At 37.6% G+C, this 20,858-nt stretch overlaps 1 protein-coding gene across 1 annotated transcript; it reads right to left on the bottom strand.

Moving 5' to 3' along the window:
• Positions 1 to 9,722: 9,722 nt before the first annotated feature.
• On the bottom strand, positions 9,723 to 12,065 carry LOC133524943 (ankyrin repeat domain-containing protein 12-like). Its single transcript, XM_061861105.1, has 2 exons — positions 11,897 to 12,065; positions 9,723 to 11,454 (listed from the first exon to the last, which is right to left on the bottom strand). The coding sequence occupies exon 2, from the start codon at positions 10,970 to 10,972 to the stop codon at positions 10,319 to 10,321; it is 654 nt and encodes a 217-aa protein (XP_061717089.1). The 5' UTR covers positions 10,973 to 11,454; positions 11,897 to 12,065; the 3' UTR covers positions 9,723 to 10,318.
• Positions 12,066 to 20,858: the final 8,793 nt, after the last annotated feature.

Raw genomic sequence — 20,858 nt, 5'->3', positions numbered from 1 at the left:
GAGCGTTCTACACTATTTCCTGGGGGCAGTACTTCATAGTCAAAAAAACAGACTGTGTAAATAGAATTTATGTATGTACTTAATTGTTCATGTTAGCTGGCTACCAGTGAGATATGTATATCAGTGAAAGGGATTAGCACAGGAGCGAGGAGAGTCAAGTGGCTTAACAAAAAAAACGTCCGTACGTAATAAAAAAAAGAATGCATAATTAAAGCCGAGTGCGGATTGAGTAATTCCGAGCTTTGGTAGGTAACTTTAAATTGTTATATTATTTTATTTGAAAGATTTTTTTTTTATGTCAATAGTTCTAGACATCCGTGTAGTCTAGAGCGCAGTTCGACAATTTTCGAACGTCTCTAAAACACATTTAGGTACTGCCCCACTACACATGAAATACATTGTAAATCCAATTCAATTAATTTTCCGATGACTGCTATGTTAGTGCGTTTTCACACTGTCCGATCCGATATCGGATGTCGGATATCCCTTGGGGGAAGATAACTGTTAGAGTGTACCCTATATCATCAAGTCTTTTTTTACCAATACTTATTTATTATACATAAAAATAAAAAGGCACTTTTCTACATTTGTCTCGGTCCAATTTCATCTTCCCATACAAACAAAGTTTCGTTCTCATTTTAAAACTGCGAGTTGGCTTTTAATGAAACTTTGCACATACAATGACATGAGGTATATCTATGCAAAAAAAGCGCTGGTGGCCTAGCGGTAAGAGCGTGCGACTTGCAATCCGGAGGTCGCGGGTTCAAACCCCAGCTCGTACCAATAAGTTTTTCGGAACTTATGTACGAAATATCATTTGATATTTACCAGTCGCTTTTCGGTGAACGGAAACATCGTGAGGAAACCGGACTAATCCCAACAAGGCCTAGTTTATCCTCTGGGTTGGAAGGTCAGATGGCAGTCGCTTTCGTAAAAACTAGTGCCTACGCCAAATCTTGGGATTAGTTGTCAAGCGGACCCCAGGCTCCTATGAGCCGTGGCAAAATGCTGGGATAACGCGAGGAAGAAGAAGAGGTATATCTATGCCTGTAATTAGTTTATATAGCTCCAGCTTATAAAACAGACAAAACGGAGCAAAAACGGGTTTTGCACGAAAAATTTAGATTCGCTCTATTTTTTAATTATGGTATCTGAAGCTACATAAACTAATTACAGGCATAGATATATTTTATCCTATTGTACAGTCAAGTGTAAAAAATGGGTGTACACATCTTACTCAAAAATATGTCCCATAGCATCTTATTCCAGTGTAATAAGAGCGTAGCACCATATTTATGAGACGATTCTCTCGATACATATTTTTGCAGCTGACTGTAAATACAAAGTTTCAGAGCAATCTAGCGAATCGTTTTAAAATTAGAGCGTAACAATATTTGTATGGAGAACCGAGCTTGCTGCGGACACTTAAATGGTTTGTTGTCAACCGCTGGAGTAGGATCATTCAACTCTCATAGCGGAACTGATTACCTGCTGCAAAAACCTATCTCCGCCCCGCCCGCTAAATTACTGCCACGGATAAACGTACCAGGAATTACAAGACGTTATCATCGTGGTAGTGATGGATTGCAAATACTCGTTAAAAGTATAACTGAAGATAATAATGAATTCTATGATGAAATGATCTAAAGACTTATTTAAAAATTGTTACATAAAAGTATTTTCGTTTGAGGAGTACGATATATGTTTTAATTATTTGCTCGTGTTAAAGCCTTTTCATCTGGTATGTCACACGGTAGAATTGTTTCTAAATGTTTAATAGTACATTGTGCAACGAGGGGGGTAAGTGAAATATTGGATACGAGGGTGGTAATTCATCAATGTTTTTCATCACACTTGCAAGGAAAAACTAAATTTTAAGCGAAATAATTCTTAAACACGGTGACATATTAAACATTCGTCCGCCATTTTGTAATTTCTTGGCAGGTGAGGCATCGAAGGCACAGACCTATTCGGCATTCAGCCACGATTGAAAATTATGTAAAAATATTTTAAACTGCTGTTAAATTAATCAAATTAAATAATTTTAAACATAAACAAAAATATTAAATTATAAATGTCAGTATTTTATAAGTAATATTTTTACTTTTTGAGTTAGGTTTAGTTATAATAGTTTATTTTATAAGTAGTTATAATTCTTGTAACTTACATTTAATTTGTATATACATTATTTATTAATAAAGTAAAACTCATTTATTCTATTTGGTTTGTATGAATCAGTGACATAATAACTCCCTAGGGGGTTATAGCTTTTTTTCACAATCCTTAACTCCCGCATTAAACAAAAAAAAGTAATGGGCGGGTTTGATCAAAAATAAAATTGCCTATTTTTAGACGCATATTCCATATTTCTAGCATTTGTACAAAAGTTGTTACAAATTTTTAATGTGCGTTTTATTCGTGATTTTGTTTTCTATACTTAGAGCAATAAGTCAACAAATCATGCAGGTTCCAAATCTTTAAAACTAAAAAAAGGCTAGCACACACACATGGACATTGCTATATTGCTATATGTAGTTTATTTCTCATTGTTTGTAGTTTCTAATTACTAATTTTATAAACTTTACACTTATGTGGTTTTGCACTGACCAATAACTTTATTTCTAGCCACTGGATCGCTATCTGATGGTTGTTTGGGAGAGATCGCTCTTTAACGACAAGTCCGCCTGTTGTTACCTACTCACTTAAGTATATCCTTTCTTTGTTTGTAACATGTATTTTTCTTTGTAGTACACAATAAAGTATTTTATTATTATTATTGCTAATAATTTTTTTGGCAATCGTATTGTGATCTAATAAAAAGCGCTATAATTTTCCAAAACCTCAGCTGGCTAAACCTACTGCACCTTACTAAAGTTTGAACAGTACGAAGTAAACAATAATAATTGTCCGTGCCCGGATGCTGGTTAGATATCATTTATTAGTTACAAGACGTGCCTTAGAAATCCGTTTTTAACTCGTGTTAGGTAATAGGTATAGCTTTCTAGCTTCCTCCAGGCTCCAGGTGGCTTAAAGATAAACATAAGGCAATTTCTCTTAAAGTTGCACAAGCAAGTTATAAAATATCGACACGGAAAAAGTGCCATGTATACATACCTGACCTTATTGCACAAATATTTTGGCCTTTTGTTCGAGTATATTGAATACATCCAGTACAAGTAACTTTACAACAGATGGGTAGGTCTACCGCTTATAAAGGGAATGAGATGGTTTTACGATAACGTCTCAATGTTATAAATATTGTTATTTTTTGCTAAATTGCCAATTAGTAAAAAAAAATATTACTTTCATTCATGAAAAATTGCAATCTGACGAACCATGCGTTTGCAACTTGCAAATACGGAAGCCAAAAAAACAAAACAAAAATAACGAATAACGAAATAAGTAAAAGAGTTAAATGTTACGGCACTGTAGAAAAACCATTCAAGTTCAACATAAATTTTCGTTCGAAGTATTGAAAAGTTTTTTGCAACTTACGAAGTATTTAAAAAAATATCAATAATAATTACTGAACCTTTGAATTCCTTTTAAAGGCCTATCGATGGAGGTGCTTTCAGGATACTTTAATGTTTGATGAAAATAACTGTTACATTTAGCTATTGCTTATGGTTATGGAGTATACGTAAATATAATATTTATGGAGGTTCATAAAGAATTAACTGCTTATAAAAGACTTCTGTAGTTATTGAATATACATTTTAATATGTAATATCTGAATAAAATACCCATGACAAACGGCTATTACATGGAACGTTGATAAAAAAGTAAATGATCGAGCTAGTTGAACACATGCTATATTAAGCTTTGAACCGTTATTTGAAGCCTAACATAAATGAATAATTTGAGAGTAGCGAACTTGATTTCTTGTAACAGATCGGTCAAACCACGAATACGCCCCACTCCATCCCTACCTTGTGACGTCAGGTCCTGTGCACCAGGTGGGGCAACGAGGCAGGTAGCGCTCGGAGCCCTCGTCATTGGCGTCTTGTTTGCCGTAGCAATCGGTCGTTTTATAAAAACTTAAATTATTGAGTGGTATTTAAAATATTCAAAACGGTGTTACCGTTCGGTATTTAATTAAATTATTTCCAAAATGGACCACGATACAGGTGAGTCATCTGATTCATCAGATTCTACTAGTAGTTCTTCCACGGATACTGCCCCTATGGAAAATACCCCGAAGCCACCCGCGGAGGCACGGGAGCCCGGACCTTCGCAAGTTGGAGGCAAGAGAAAGACTGCGAAACGCACAAAGCGGCGCAAGAATAAACGCCGTCGCATGGAGTCTACAATAAGGTATTTAAGTAAGCAAGTAAGTGGAATATCAAATTTCATCACGAATAGCACTACCTTTCAGCCTACCCTCCAACCTGTGTTTCACTCCACACCTGTTGTAGAGGAATTTTATGATTCTGACGGCGTTAGTGCAAATGTTAGCGGAGACCTTTTTGATAATGGTACTGCGGGCACAGCGCCCGCGCCCCCGCCCCCGGCTCGCACCGAGCAGCCTGCACCCGGGTGCTCATTTCAATTGCCGCTTAATACTGTTTTGAAAGAACCGACTATTCCTAAGTCGAGGCCAGACTTAGTTAACTTAATTAACAACATTCAGCGATTTAATTCGCAGGACTGGGATAGTGTGCGCTATGCAGATGTACAAAAACAATACTGTTCTTCGCCAGGTTTCACTTATCTAGAAACGAATGATGAGCTCAAGCCATTTGATAAGTCTAACTCGCTAGCACTTATTGAACGTGGGTTTGCTACTATTACGCAAGCCCTTATTAAACAAAATGAAGCGGCTCAGAGCGGTTTTAAAGATTTAGTTGATTGGTCGAATTCAGGGGCCCAGATTACTCCCAAATTACTGGAGGAGAAATTAAACGACATTTTTGTGCAAGGTAGCTTTCAGAAAATTAGTAACGATGTTTTGCAAATAGCTTGTGGCCATAGGGCCGAATTAATACAACAAAGGCGCGATAATATGTTACGATCAGTCAAGGACAATTTTCTGAAATCTAGCTTGAAGAAAATTCCACCCACTTGCGAGAATTTATTTCATAAAGAACAGTTGGCCAACGCTATTGAAAAAGCCGGTGGGTCCTCTAAAATATTTTGGCCGCCCAGGGCGCCTTCCAGTCATAAGGCTGCTGCGCAAGCTCAGCCACAACAGCAAGCTCAGGCCATGCCTAGTTATGCTAATACCTATCCAAACAAAGCACCTCCTTTGTTTAATAATAATTACGCATACCCTGATTACACAAATCGGATGCCATTGCCCAATCCATTTGTGAACTATCAATCACAACCTCGCGACTACCCTCGCTTTAACCAAAAATATAACCAACAGACAAAGCCGTCTCGACAAAGGGCTAATAAAGGTTTTCAAAGTAACGACACCTTTACCAATAGCTACCGCGGAGGTAGGTTCTCAGGCCCATCCTCATCGCGAGGGCAAGGTAGACGGAAGTTGTGACTCGAGCAATTTTCGGGCTGGCCGTTTAATGGATTTTGTAAAACATTGGAAGGATTTACAGGCTCCAAATACCTTAATCCAAATAATTCAAAATTTTCGGATCCCTTTTATAGCCAAACCCCCTTTAATGGTGCCAAATGTAGTCACTCATCCCTTGATGACTCCCAAAAGTTGCGAAATGGATCTCATTATAAATCAAATGTTACAAATGAGCGTGTTGGAACCTGTAGATCCCAGCCCCAGCTTCGTATCCCCAATGTTCATAATACCGAAGCGCGACGGGTCAGCCCGCCCGATATTCAATTTAAGAAATCTAAACGAGTACGTTTTAGTGAAACCTTTTCGCTTAATGAACATGCACAAAATACCAACTTTCTTGCAACCGCGCGACTGGCTTGTAAAAATAGATTTATCAAATGCATATTTCCATCTTCCGATTGCCAAAGCACATCGATGTTTCCTACGGTTAGTTTACGACAATCAATTAATGCAAATGACCTGTTTACCTTTCGGCATAGCCTGTGCCCCAAAAGTCTTTGCATCCCTCACAAATTGGGTGGCTCAGTTACTCAGGGAAAAGGGTTTTCGAATAGTTGTTTACTTGGACGATTTTCTAATGGCCAATCAGGACCCCCGAATTTTAGCCAACCAAGCTTTAGAAGCAACCCGCCTATTAGAATACCTAGGCTGGCAAGTCAACTATGCCAAATCGATACTGACCCCCCAAAAGAGCCTCCAGTACTTGGGCGTGATTTGGGATACGCACAGAAACGAAAAGTCTCTACCATTTCAAAAAATGCAAAGCTTTCTACAAAAAACACAAAGCTTGCTAAATCGAAAAACAGGCAATCTAGTCGAAATTCAGAGTCTAGTAGGAATGGTCAATTTTGCCAGCTTTATGGTACCCAGGGGTCGTTTGAATCACAGAGCGCTATTAAATCATTGCCAAAGTCTATTGCTCAAAAATCCACGCCATCTATACCCAATTCCATCACATGCCTTAAGCGAGTTAAAATGGTGGTGCGCAAATCTAATGAAAACTTCCCCAATTCATTACCCCCCTACAACCAGTTATCTAGTAACGGACGCATCGGGGCAAGCGTGGGGAGCCCAGTTAGACAATCTCAAGCTGTGGGGTCTCTGGACTCCAGAGGAAGCAAAACTTCACTCGAATCAGCGCGAAATGTTGGCAATCTACTACGTTCTAAAAGGTCACGGTCGGCACCTAGCCGGTGCCTCTCTTTTAATTCAATCAGACAACAAAACGGTAGTTGCTTATTTAAGAAACGAAGGGGGCACAAAGTCACCTTATCTGATGGAGATTTCGCATCAGATATTCAGAATCCTAGACCTGTTCAAGATTCACATGGGAATCCATTATTTACCAGGCCGGTACAACGGCGAAGCCGATCACTTGTCTCGCCTTACGAGGCCTCCCGAGTGGCACCTGTGCCCCAAAATAATGAATCAGATTTTTGCGAAATTCGGCCGTCCGTCAATAGACCTATTTGCGTCGTCAGTAGCCCATGTCCTCCCAATATACGGCACTCTGGACCTGACGGACAGACAGGCCAGCCTTTACGATGCCTTCAGCCAAACGTGGGATTATCCCCTAGCGTGGGTATTCCCACCCCCGTTTCTGATACCCCGCGTGCTACAACACCTCAACAATGCGAGAGGGATATATTTGTTGGTAGCCCCACGTTGGTTGAAAGTGTTCTGGAGACCAGACCTCAAGAACAGGGCCCTGAGTCCTCCGTTCACAATTTACAACTTAGACCAAGTTCTGGTGGACGCGACAACCGGCCTTCCTCCTCCCATGATACAGGACATGACTCTGGAGGTCTGGAAATGTGGGGGTGGTCAGCCAGCTTGAAGGGGTGGTCACAGGAACATATACATTTTTTACATAAGAGTTGGCGGGATTCTTCCATTAAAACTTACAAAAATTCCTGGCAAAAGTGGTGCGTTTGGGCTAATACAAATTCTGTTAGTATGTCAAATCCACAGGGGGCCGATTTAGCTAAATTTTTAATTGATCTTCACCTTAAGCAGGGTCTGGCCTATAATACTATATTAGTATACAAATCAGCAGTTTCAACTCTATGTGATCCAAACCTAAATACCCCTCTTAGCTCACATATACTGGTACGCCAGGCATTAAAATCTATACGAAATTCGAGCATTAAAAATAAAAAGGCTCCTATATGGGATACAGACGTCCTTGTACATTGGTTAAAGAACAATAATTGCAATGAGGATAGTTTATATGAATGTTCTGCTCGCGCTGCTATTTTATTATTATTATGCTCTGGTCGTCGGGTACATGACTTGACATTATTGGCTGTAGGTGATGATAGCTGTATTGAGGCTGATAATTCCATGACTTTCTGGCCAAAATATGGATCTAAAACTGATACTGTAGTAAATCGTCAATCTGGATGGCAAATTTTTCAAAATAAAGATAGTAAAGTCTTGGATCCATTATTTTGGATAAAAAGAGTCGTTTTACTATCGCAACCTAGACGTAAAGCTTGCGGTGTTGACAACTTATTTTTGACAACGTGTGGACAGCCAAAGGCTGCTTCACGTACAAATATATCTGGATGGATAAAAAAGATCCTACTGCAAGCCGGTATTAAAGCTAGTGCTGGCAGCGTCCGGCCCGCAGTAGCATCTAAAAGTTGGGTTGATAATATCCCACTAGATGAAATTCTAGCCAGGGGAAATTGGAGGTCAGAAAATACATTTCTTAAATATTATTGTCGACCAGTTCAACTTGCTAATTTGCCGTCACAATCATGTGCTAATTTATTTACATCGGTAGGTGAATGATAAATATAATTGATATTAATATGATTTAAAAATAATTATATCTAAATGGTAGAATGAAAACTGTGTATTTAATCTTGACAGTAAATGTACTTACATTAAACTTGCTCATTTTGTGATTAAAGTGTTTTTGTGTACATACATATAATTTAATTTCTTAAACTAATACTATGATTCTATAATTTATGGTGATTCTCTTGTATACATACTACATGATACTAGGCAGAATCAAAGATACTTATGTAAAGAGTAATTAATTAATTTTAAGTTATGGTATAATTACATATACCTAATTAGCATTATTTTTGCTTTCATATACTTATTTGTGCTTGTCTGTAATTATTATAAAATAAAAAAAAATAAAAAATAAAATAAAATTTGTTTATTTCAGACCATCAGATTATTGCAAATGAATATCATTTAAATAAAAGATTGTCATACAATACACATAATGTCTTTTAAAATTCTAATATTCCCTATATTCCTAATCACATTGGCGCCATACAGTGCACCAGGCGATATCAAACAGATCTCAAATTATTCATTTATGTTAGGCTTCAAATAACGGTTCAAAGCTTAATAGCAGCGTTTTACCTACCATTAAAACGCTTATTAAGCGATAACCTTATTTGAAGCCTAACATTTAAATCCTGCCTGGTACATTCATATTTGAGAGCCAATGACGAGGGCTCCGAGCGCTACCTGCCTCGTTGCCCCACCTGGTGCACAGGACCTGACGTCACAAGGTAGGGATGGAGTGGGGCGTATTCGTGGTTTGACCGATCTGTTACAAGAAATCAAGTTCGCTACTCTCAAATTATTCATTTATGTTAGGCTTCAAATAAGGTTATCGCTTAATAAGCGTTTTAATGGTAGGTAAAACGCTGCTATTATAAATTGTAAGTCAACATTGTAAGGTACGGTGGGTTTCCGAAGTAGGATCGCGGCTAAACCGGTCCGAGTTTTTGTTTACGGCCGATCATTTTATTGTGGCTATAAGTTACTTATCTCTGTCGCGCTAGGAGCTGGCACACGGTTTTAGTCAACTTTCTTAATACAGTTTATTATTTTATTCGCGCGAGATCGAAACAGCGTTACGTCCACAATATTTGTAAACCGTTAGTGTTAGGTACTTTAAATAGGGATAAAAATATCTAAGTGTTGTAATAGGAGGAGAACTACCTCTATTTGCGCACTTGTCAAACTGACAGCTACCTCCATTAGGCCCGATTTACATATTGATTAGTGTTAAAAACAACATCGATTAATGTTAACTGGTTGTTGTTGGTGGTTGTGGTAGCAAATTTTCATACATTACTCACACTTCACACTAATCAATGTGGAGATCGGAGCTTATTTTTAATTCGTTTTTAGGTAGAAATAAAAAAAAGAGACAAAATGTATAAATTCACATTTAATTTAATTATTTAATCACTGCTAACAATTCACTGTTTGGGTATTTTATAGACATTTATATTATAATCCAATGAAACTGATTATTATACGACTATTGTCGTTGTAGACATTTAACATCAAGATAGGTACCTATGTATTGAGATTTGAAAATTTCTGAAATTCATTTCAACAATTACACTTATTGGCAATCAATATGAAATTGTTAAATATAATAATCCTAAACAGTCCGGTAGTATTTAATCTATCACATTTAACATTTGACGTCGAAGCTCAGCGTCAAAAACTCCTAACATCCTAAAACTAAACTTAACGTAGTTAAAAATGAACACAATTAATTAAGGTACTCATGTTCTAATAATTATCTTCAAGCGCATATGGCGATATATAATGAAGACCCAGCTTTACAAAGATCTTATTTCAATTAGTAATGCTAAAAATGCAATTACAAAGATAGAAGAATATCATGAAGAACACTAACAAAGACTAACGGATCTCTATAAAGCCAAAGCTTAATGATTGAAGAAACATGTTGTTCATGGCATCCGTTAGATAGAAGAACGAGATCTCGTATAAAGCTCAAGCAGGTAAATCGAAGTTAGATACGTGGACTTGTGGCACGTGGTCAGGGTCGGTGGTCGGCTTGGTCTTCGTGTCGCAGATGCCCACCTCCTTCAGCTTCCATTCCCACTCCATTACTTGAACAGCGTGGAGGGTCTCGGCCTCGATGTGCTGCCGGCGCAGCATACCTTCCTTAATCTTCTCCCACTTGTCATCCACCTCCTGGAGCCACGCGTTGATCTGCCGCCCGTTGCAGCGCCCCCGACGAGTCGTTTTATTCTCTTCTTGCTCTGGAGGTATCTCGGTGTATATCTCCTTTCCGCGCAGGATTGTGCAGACAGAGTAAGGCATCGACTGGTTGCTCATGGCCCTCTCGGCTCGGCCATGAACCCGTAAAATTTCCTGCTCGACTGCCAACACCAGCTTTTCTTTTTCAACCAAATGCTGGGTGACTAAACGAGTACGTTCTTTCTCTTGGGAAGTAAACTCTTCTACCATCTGTGGCGGAAGTGTTGTCGGGATTTCAATCTTGGTTTCCGGGTTTACGGTGGACTGTAAAGTGTAAGTGCGTCGATTCATAAGATAATTGTTAAAGTCTTTAGGGGGCTTAGGCTTGACAGGTAGGAGATTCTTCTGACGAACTTCAATCGTCTTTCGAATGTGTATGTACATTTGGTAGGCATTGGGATGGTTTGTTGATTCTGCTCTTATTTTATCTAAAGGTTCATTTTTAGATATTTGAGTGTCTTTGGTGGCTCTTATTTTGCGTTTGCGTGGGTGTATGTCGATGGGCTCGGGCCGTGCGCTTGCGACGGCCGGGGCCTCATCTTGGGCGGGCGCGAGAACTGCGTCGGTGGTGATCGGTTTCTCCTTGTCCTTTTCCTTGTCGGCATCGCTGTTCCTGTGGGCGCGGGCGAGTTTCTGCGCCACCTTGCCGCCTTGTGGTCCGGAGGGGCGAGCGCGGGTCGGCTCCTGGCGTATCGCCGGCAGCGGAGCTCCGATCGTCCGATTCCCCCACGTAGCAACTCAGTTATTGACCCGAGAGCGCACTCGTCTGTGCTAGATGTCTGAGCACCGCCTGCGCGCGCAGCCGCTCCGCACCGCTTCAAGTCTAGATATAACAGCCTAGCCGAGATGCCGGCGCCTTGTGACTCCTGTAAAGGTAAGCAACTTTTTAAGAACTGGAATAATATTTGCAGTGTAGTGAAATACTGCAATTGAGTGATGTGAAAAACACGTGGCGTTACTTGTTATTGTTTTGCCGGCAGCAATCAATTACTTATGTGAATGGCGCAGTTACGTGAATGTTGAATATTTAAGTAAATAGTTAACTTTCGTTACGGCTCTTATTATAAGTCTAAGATGTCTTTAATTACGCACTTTTTCAGACACTAAATGTTAGCAATTGTATTGTTTCTTAATTTGTGCTTATAATAAAATAGCAGGCTCTCAAAATGAATCAAGACACAATCATTATTCCAATCATATGTATTTATGCAAAAGGATGTTTTGTACCAATAAACACTACAAATTTACACCAAATCCAATTCGCGCACTCCAAAACTTCAAATAATCCGCAAAAACAATAAAACTCACCTCAATATCCTCAACTTTCACAAGCCACTTAACTCGTTAACTGAGATAAGTGATTAGCAATAAGCCGGGTAGTTCGATACACAACTCGTTATGTAGGTGCGGTGTAGCCGGACTGCGCTGTGCAGCGGCCAAACGTCAATGCATTTTTGATCCATAGAGCAGCCTCCTCCCGGAAGTTGTCGCATAGCCTAAGATACAAGTGCCTACGCCACCTTATCATAACATAGAACTAACAATGTAGTCACGAGGCTGATTTTTTGGAGCAACCTACTTTACTAAAATTGTGCCGGTAGTCGAAATTTAATTTAAATGAATGTTTTTATTATTAGTTATTGTATATATTTAGAATTACTATTTTTTGATATTTTGAAAGACTATTAATAATCGATTTAACCAACGCGCCGAATTATTGATAATTTCCTTGAACCTCATCTAAGATTAAATTCTCAGTCAGTAGGTATTTTTCGTCGTTACAATGTGTTTTTGTGATCTATATATAAATACATATATTTTACCTATTAACGTGTCTATGTAAAAAAAAAAAGACAATTTGGTTCAGCATGGTGGCTTTAAGGGGATCTCTAGTTAGAATCAATTCGAGAACCAATTTTAAATGATTAATTAGTGTAAATAAAAGACATGTGTTATTTACACTAATTAATCATTATAATAATTACTAGAAATTGTTTAACCTATTACATTAACTAAATTTCGGTATACCGAAATTGATACAAAGTTTACAATATACATATATTATTAATATCCAAATTTCTGTTAGATCGTATTAGATTCTCGCCAAAATAATTTAATAATAACATAATATAACATATCTGAAATAAGAAAACATCAACGACCATTCAATATCGGGCCAAAAAACACGCGTATTTCTAATGTATGAATAAATGTTGAACAGATTAAACATATTAGCTGAAAGACGTGTGTCTGTAGTGGAGTTGAACTATGCCCGGCTATTTCTGGTTACAATAAAACAGTTTAAGCAGTCAGGAGCATTGCAATCATTGATTTTGTCTCTCTAGCACAGTATCTTTATATGTATATACCTACACGGTATTTATTTAGTCACCTGCAATAATTTACGGGCTGAATACATAGGTCACATTACTATGGAACTAACCCCGAAAACGACAAAAAAAAATTACTGTCCAATAGAAGATGTCAAGATCAGACAACCAAAATCTATGAAACAGACAATTTTTTTGCGATATTAGGGTTAGTCCCATAGTAAAAGTTGCTCAGTATGACCTATATACAGGGTGTAATCGTTAAGTGTGGCCAGGCCATAATTCCGTAAATATAACAGATATCAGAAAACTTCCAACTGATATCGAAAGTGCGTTACCCAATGAGTAAAATTACATTAAAAACTTTTTTTGAATAGATGAAGTAATATTAAAAATACTAAGTTAAAACACTCCCATACATTTAGTATGACGACTTACAGCCTCAAAGAATGTCGGGTGTCATAAGAGGTAAAACTGTTTGAGATTCGTTATTTGTACGAATACATTGTAATTAAATAATAAAACTACCGCTTATGAAATAATTACTCTAACATTTATTTTGAAATGAATAATTATTTTATTTACAACAGTTGCTCGATGTGACGTCCTTCTTGTGCGATACATACACGGGCCCTCCTAACTGTTTCTAAATGATGAAGAAATGATAATTAATTGATATGGAGTAAGTGGTTAACATAAGAAAATTCATGAATCATTTGATAACGGTGAAATGCTCGGCCGTATAAACTAGTATTTGAATGAACGGCTTACCTACTAAATGTATGGAAGGGTTTGAAGTTTATATTTGGGATATTTCTGCTTTTATTTAAAAAAAGTTATGAATGTAATTTTATTCATTGGGTAACGCACTTTCGATATCAGTTGGAAGTTTTCTGATATCTGTTATATTTACGGAATTATGGCCTGGCCACACTTAACGATTACACCCTGTATTCACTCCGTAAATAAATTACAGGTGAAGAAATAAACACCTCCATATTTTGTTTATTTAAACTTGAATGCACAAAGATATACAATTATGTACAAATGGCCAACAGGCATTTTCTACCAGTCAACCATAGGGCCAAACAGAAACACTAAAAGTTGGTACAAGGAGAAACAAATAATCCAGTAACGACAATTGAAGAATACATTATTACAAAGGTAAACATTATATAATATATATACTTACATACATGTATATTATATAAATAAATATACATACATATAGGATGATGGACACTAGATGAGTTCTTCATTTAGCAGATGACTACGGAGCACCTACGTATAGTAGCGAAAGTTGGGTATGGCAGAAGAGGCATCAGAGCCAAAGTGAATGCAGTGGAAATGAGAGCGTTGAGCAGTGTGTGTGGTGTGAAATTACAGATAGAATTAGGAACAGTGTGATAACGGAAAAATATGGACTGAACGAAGATGTAGTGACAAAAATTGAGAAAGGTATGTTGAGATGGTTAGGACACGTGGAAAGAATGAGTGAAAGAAAGTTAACAAAGAGAGTGTACAAGGGATAAGTAGAAGAGGGAGCTGGAAGGGGTAGACCTCGGCGGACTTTCTCTGATCAAATCGGGGAAATCCTGAAGAAAGGCCTGGTCAAGAGCATCCTAAACTGACGAGCGTGTATGAGGAATGTTATGAAAGTGAAGGAAGCGAAAGTGGTATGTCAGGATCGTAGCAAGTGGAAATCCGTGGTCTCTGCCTACCCCTCCGGGAAATTGTCGTGATTATTATGTACTTATATATGTATGTATGTACTACGAAGCATCCGCTTGAAAACTAATTTGCTTGGGGCTTGTGAGAGGGAGAGGGAGTGCATTCCAGAGACGGATTGCCTATACACTCTATACAGTATACAGGATGGCCAGACATACATAATTAAATAATTTTTTGGATATTTTTAGGGTTCCGTAGCCAAATGGCAAAAAACGGAACCCTTGTGGATTCGTCATGTCTGTCTGTCTGTCCGTCCGTATGTCACAGCCCCTTTTTTAAGAAACTATAAGAACTATACTGTTGAAATTTGGTAAGAAGATGTATTCTGTGAACCGCATTAAGATTTTCACACAAAAATAGAAAAAAAAAACTATAAATTTTGGGGGTTCCCCATACTTAGAACTGAAACTCAACATTTTTTTTTTCATCAAACCCATACATGTGGGGTATTTATGGATAGGTCTTCAAAAATGATATTGAGCTTTCTGATATCATTTTTTTCTAAACTGAATAGTTTGCGCGAGAGACACTTTCAAAGTGGTAAAATGTGTAGTCCCCCCCCCCCCCCTGGTACTTCTAAAATAAAAAAATAAAAATAAAATATATGATGTACATTACCATGCAAAGTTCCACCGAAAATTGGTTTGAACGAGATCTAGTAAGTGGTTTTTTTAATACGTCATAAATGGCTTGGCTGCTTTTTTTTTACTTAGGTACACGTCTTTTAACATTTCGTTAAAATCATCTTACTAAAACAAAACGTTTTACCTATAGTCAATATATTCTTCCCTAATAGCTTTGATACACCAAAGCTAACGTTACCTAGTTAAAATTATTAACAATATTCCGCAGTAAAACAATATGTCAACCTTATATGATAAATTAGGTTTTGGCAAAAAAAAAAAAAAACATTTTTGGTACAAGCTTTTGTCGCTTACTCATCGAGACAATTCTAAAAACCCCAACTTAATTAGTTTATCAGATCAGCTCATACCATAATATGATACCATAATAAAGCATTATCACCCGACTTACATGCGTATGCAAATTTTCAGCTCAATCGGAAATCGGGAAGTGGGTAAATTTTGCTTCCAAGATTTAACACTAACAAAATAACATGCATGACGTCAGTATGCAGTAACTTTGGTTTTCAAACGTTGACTTCTGACAATTCAGTTACTTACCACAAAACATAAGAAGCAGTAGAGTGCCATCTAGTTCATCCGTCCCTGAGGGGCACGATTTTTTCTTAGACTTTGCACCTCTCGTTTAGGAGACGTGAGCAGGACCAACCCTACGCATTCAGTGTACGATAAGCTATTGTTTTGTCCAGTATTAGTGATTATGTTATTTTTATTTATTTTTGTGTTGAAAAAAAAGTAGTAAATTATTTACGATATTCATGGTCTTCCTACAATTAGAAAAGTTATGTCAAATAGCGATATTCTTTGCTTTATCCGTTCCGTGACAAGTGGCATACGTCATAGTAAGGCTAAAATGGTCGGCTCTTTATCATTTGTCACTACCTATGCCTGTCACGTTCTAACAAGTATCAAAGATTTCAAGTATGAAAGCGCGAAAGTGACGGGCATAGTGACAAGTGATAAAAATGGAACCATGGTTGCTTTCGAAAAATCATATATCGCTTAAATGTAAGCACGTTACTTTAATTTTCTTCATAATCAAGATGCTGTCAGAACGGTTTAGAGATTTTAACATTAATGATTGGGCGTTATAGGGTGGCTAAAATTTTAGAAAAAAGAAAATGTTACTTAAAAAACAGGTAAAAGCTGGTTCACTTTTAAATACGATAGTGAACAATTTATTGACAGTTCTGCTCACGTCTCGTGAATGTAACCTGTACAACAGACACAAATACACACATATACACATACATACATATATGCACTGACCTAATGCATGTCACCTGCAGAGAAAATGTACCTCCTGCATAAAAAAAAAATATGCAGAGGGTTACTGTAAAACTGTAAAACAAACCTCAATGCACTGGCTAACTCCAATAAAGTCATACTTAGATGGGTACCAGGGCACTCCGACATTAACGGAAACAAAGAAGCGGACGAACTTGCTAGAAAGGGCGCAGACACACCCCTGGTCGGCCCAGAACCGTTCTGTGGAATCACAAAACGGGATGCATATTCTCTGCTCCTGTGGACCACTAATGTCAAAAAGAAGTACCCACTTAGGGCGGCACGTATTGCAACCCTATGAGGTACAGAACATTACGGCCCAAAGAATCTGGAATTTCCTGGATTCAACGGGCACCAGTAATGAACTTTAAAGGGCTGTCACAATAGATCAATGCCTGGTCGACGTGCCACTCAAAGGCCCATAAACTACAATAATAAATAAAATATACTTTTTCTCTGCAGCTGTGCGTACATAGTCAAAATTTGCCAGTGTTTGTACAGTCGACTGTATTTGCAGACACGTGCGGAGGCGGGAAGGCCGCGTGCGGGGCCAACTGTACGTGCGGGCCCAGCTGCGCCTGCGGGGACGGCAAGGCTTCCGGTATGTCACATTAAAAATGATATGCGTTAACCCTTTATAGGGTGTCAGAAATTATGCTAACTGGTACTCTATCACTTTGAAATAAAGCTCAAAATCAGGTGGGAAATATATTCCCTCTGTCTTATAAAGGCTTAAAGACGTTTGTTGGCATGCGGCAAACCACCGTACACATCCATCTCGTTTTACGACAGAAGTATAGCCAGACGTCAGTAGTTGTGTTCAAGCTGATCTGATATTTCGAACGTAATTATTAACACATCGCTTATAGGTATATGATTAAGAATCGTGACCGGATCTTTAGTCACCTTTTTCAATGGTTCCGATATTCATGATTTTAACACCCTTTGCAGCGCTGTACCGCTACCTCCGTACTGAATTTTATCCAAATCGGTTCAGCGGTTTAATCCTGTTCCAGTAATAGTACGATTTATCGACCACATACGCGCTAATAGAATTTTAACCCCAGCAATCCGATTTAAGGTTCAAATTAGATTGTACTTTCGGGGAATGTGACTTGTTTTCAAATGAATCATCAAGGCTGGATTAATTGAAATATATGTAGTTTTTTTGGGAAACCTTGTAGATTGGTGAGACCTGGAAAAGGGTTTAACGGGAAGAAGTAACAGGCAGACAGAGTTACGTTAGCATTTATTTCATTACGTAGGAATCCCTTCGGCCGCGTACGCAACCAGAGCTTCGTAACCAGATGCGATCGAAAACTATTTCTGCCTTGTACGAAACCGGTTGCGATCAAAAACTAATTCCGTCTTACTAGTTATCAGTTACGATCGAACACTTTTCTTTGTTGTACGAAACCTTTCGACCGTTGATAAAGTCAGCTAAGATTATATTTATACACCTTGTTATACAGTATAAGTACTGTACACGTTATATATCTAGTCAAAAATCAGAACACAAAAATTATACCAGTTGATAATATTCAAATACTTTGTTGGCAAATACAATGTAACCTTGTTCCTTAAAAGACACTGGCTTAAGAGACATGGAGCACTGACATTCCTTGAAAGTCACTACTGTGACTTCATTTGCTTGACATTTTCAGTTGTTATTCGTCAATATAAACAAAGTATTACTTAGCCATGAGTCTGGTACGAGCATACGAGAATATAAATCGTTGTATATTTATTGGGTGTCCAAATACTGAGTTATTATTGATACCCGACATGGTAAGGGTGCGGATGCTGTGTGACTTAAACTTTTTTATACTAGGTACCACTCGTGTATGTGGCGACCATTTAGCAGCTGATACCTTCCTAGGTACTAGGGACTGTAATGTTTAAGTGGCCAGTGATTTGTTATATTACCCACTGTAAAGGTTTCATGTAAGATCTAAATATGTTATATTGAGTTTTGTTAAATCAATAGTTTCAAAAAAATGCACAGGATATGAAATTATCATGAGTATCATGACAAAATATTTGAAAAAAAACCTATAGCTAGATGGCCCAGACATTGGTTTCGTATAAGAACGAGAAGTGTTCGATCGTAACTGGTTACGGGTAAGACGAAATTAGTTTTTGATCGCAACCGGTTTCGTACAAGGCAGAAATAGTTTTCGATCGCATCTGGTTACGAAGCTCTGGTTGCGTACGCGGCCGAAGGGGTAGGAATCCCACAATAACTTGATAATTTGACAGTGTGAATTTATTTTTCAGGCGGGAAGCCATGTTGCCAAGGCGGAAAGAAATAAGCCACCGGCATCGGCTATCATAAAATGTATCCACGTTTATCCACTTATAGTTTTTTTATTATATAAAATATATTTTAAACGCTAAGCATATTTATAAGCCTTCAATGTTGTTTTATAATTTATATAGTTATGGCACAATTGCACAGCGTCGATTTTGTGTCGTTCGCCGCATCTATGTCAGTTGCCTGGCAACCTTGATTCGGCGACTTCATTGAACGACTTAGTGTAATTTCACTATTAGATTTGTTAAAATTGATGCTATGAAATTTTAATATAGGATTATAAATTACAATATTTTATGCTTAAAAATATGTAAGAGTAAGACAAGTATTTAGTTTGTTTGTAACGTTCAGTGTTGGATATTCTTGTATGAAAGAAATGTTAGTACTTATAATACTCATTAATTTAAGAAAACTCATGCACGATTACGCATAAAATGTATATTTAGTGCATAGTTTAGTAAATAAATGTCAAAATTTACAAGGCGTTTTTATTTCTCACCTAAATGGGGACAGTGTTTATTATTTTATTTTATTCAATATTTAATTCTATCTTGCAAATGATCGCGGACAGGTTGGACTGGGCCGTCCTCGGCCGCTTCATGGATCTGCATGTCATGAGGATGTCAAGGGATTCATGAGGCTGTGGAGGGGGGCGTGGGTCTACAATTTTATAAGTATTTTATATTTTATTAATTTAATGTTCTGTTTTTATTTTCATTCTTTTTACAATAGCCTAACATAGTTATTAAGTATTTACTAACCATAATATGGAACCTAATGTATTCTGAAATAAATGATTTTTATTTATTTATTATATTATAAAGAACCCCTTAAAGGTTTAAATGCAAAAAGGTAAATATAACATTTATTCAGACTTGTTAGTCTAGATATTTCAAAGCATAGTTAAAATACAAATTGAACATTTATAGGTAAGAAAAGGGGTTTCAATCCTTATGTGGAAGGGCAGCACCGTCGTCGAAGCCAAGCCATCTGGCAGTGGACCAAAGCAGTGGACTTAAAGCGGTGGCGTGTGCCTCGGATGCATATTATAGGATGCAACCTACTATACAAAAAATAGATGAAATATTTGTTACTGTTTCATATTCAAATACTTTATTATAGGTATATTACAAATCGTGTACCTACTTTCTGATGACAGCAAGTTATTTTTCATTCAAATATTATAATACTCGTATCAATAGGTGGTTAGTTCACAGTCGTACCTCGCGGAAAACTTGATTGCATAGTTACGCTCCGCCATTGTTATGCCATTTGGGGTTCTAGCTAAATTGGACATTAAATAGCGTAAGTATTCAATCACCACTTTAGCTGACCCTTAAATGGCTAAACAATCGCGATGCGTGATGGTAGTTAATTTAGACTAAGACAACTTTTAGAACAAAATTTTCGTCGTAATTAGTAGTCAGCTGCAGGGAGAGGTGACCCCCCCCCCCCCCTGCATATACTGCAGCTACGAGTGTGAACTAGGGTATCGATATATTGACCTTTAGTCCAAAACTAGTTGAAATAAAACTCCAAGTTCCAATAAAAGATCTCTTTATTATATATACTTAAACGACGATGTATATGAATATACAATATCTCTGGAAGCAACTGACGGGACTCTGAACATTAATCAACACTCTTCATCCTTACCAATAGGTGCTACATCCTAAAATATAGGAATTTGATTATCATTTATACTTAGTTACATCAAAGATACATTGATTGAGTAGCGTGTGTAAAATCTAAGAAAATGTTGTGCTTCGAATTGGACAGGTAAACGAGATGGCGCTGTACAGCTCCATACATTTTGCGGTAACTCTGATTGTCAAAACGTTTGACAATTCAGTGACCGCAAATCATATGGCGGAGTACGTTTTTTCTTAGATTTTACCTCTCTATTACAATCAATTCTCTTTGGTTACATAACATCGCAACAATTTAGTAATAAAACGAGAAAA

The sequence above is a fragment of the Cydia pomonella genome, chromosome 14 (genome assembly GCF_033807575.1).
Source record: "Cydia pomonella isolate Wapato2018A chromosome 14, ilCydPomo1, whole genome shotgun sequence".
In the NCBI taxonomy this organism is placed as follows: Eukaryota; Metazoa; Arthropoda; class Insecta; order Lepidoptera; family Tortricidae; genus Cydia; species Cydia pomonella.
This window is presented reverse-complemented; position numbering and strand designations above follow the sequence as displayed.

Bases quoted from the DNA above. Each gene is read 5' to 3' on its own strand.
- LOC133524943 (XM_061861105.1), bottom strand. From the start codon at position 10,972: ATGTACATACACATTCGAAAGACGATTGAAGTTCGTCAGAAGAATCTC.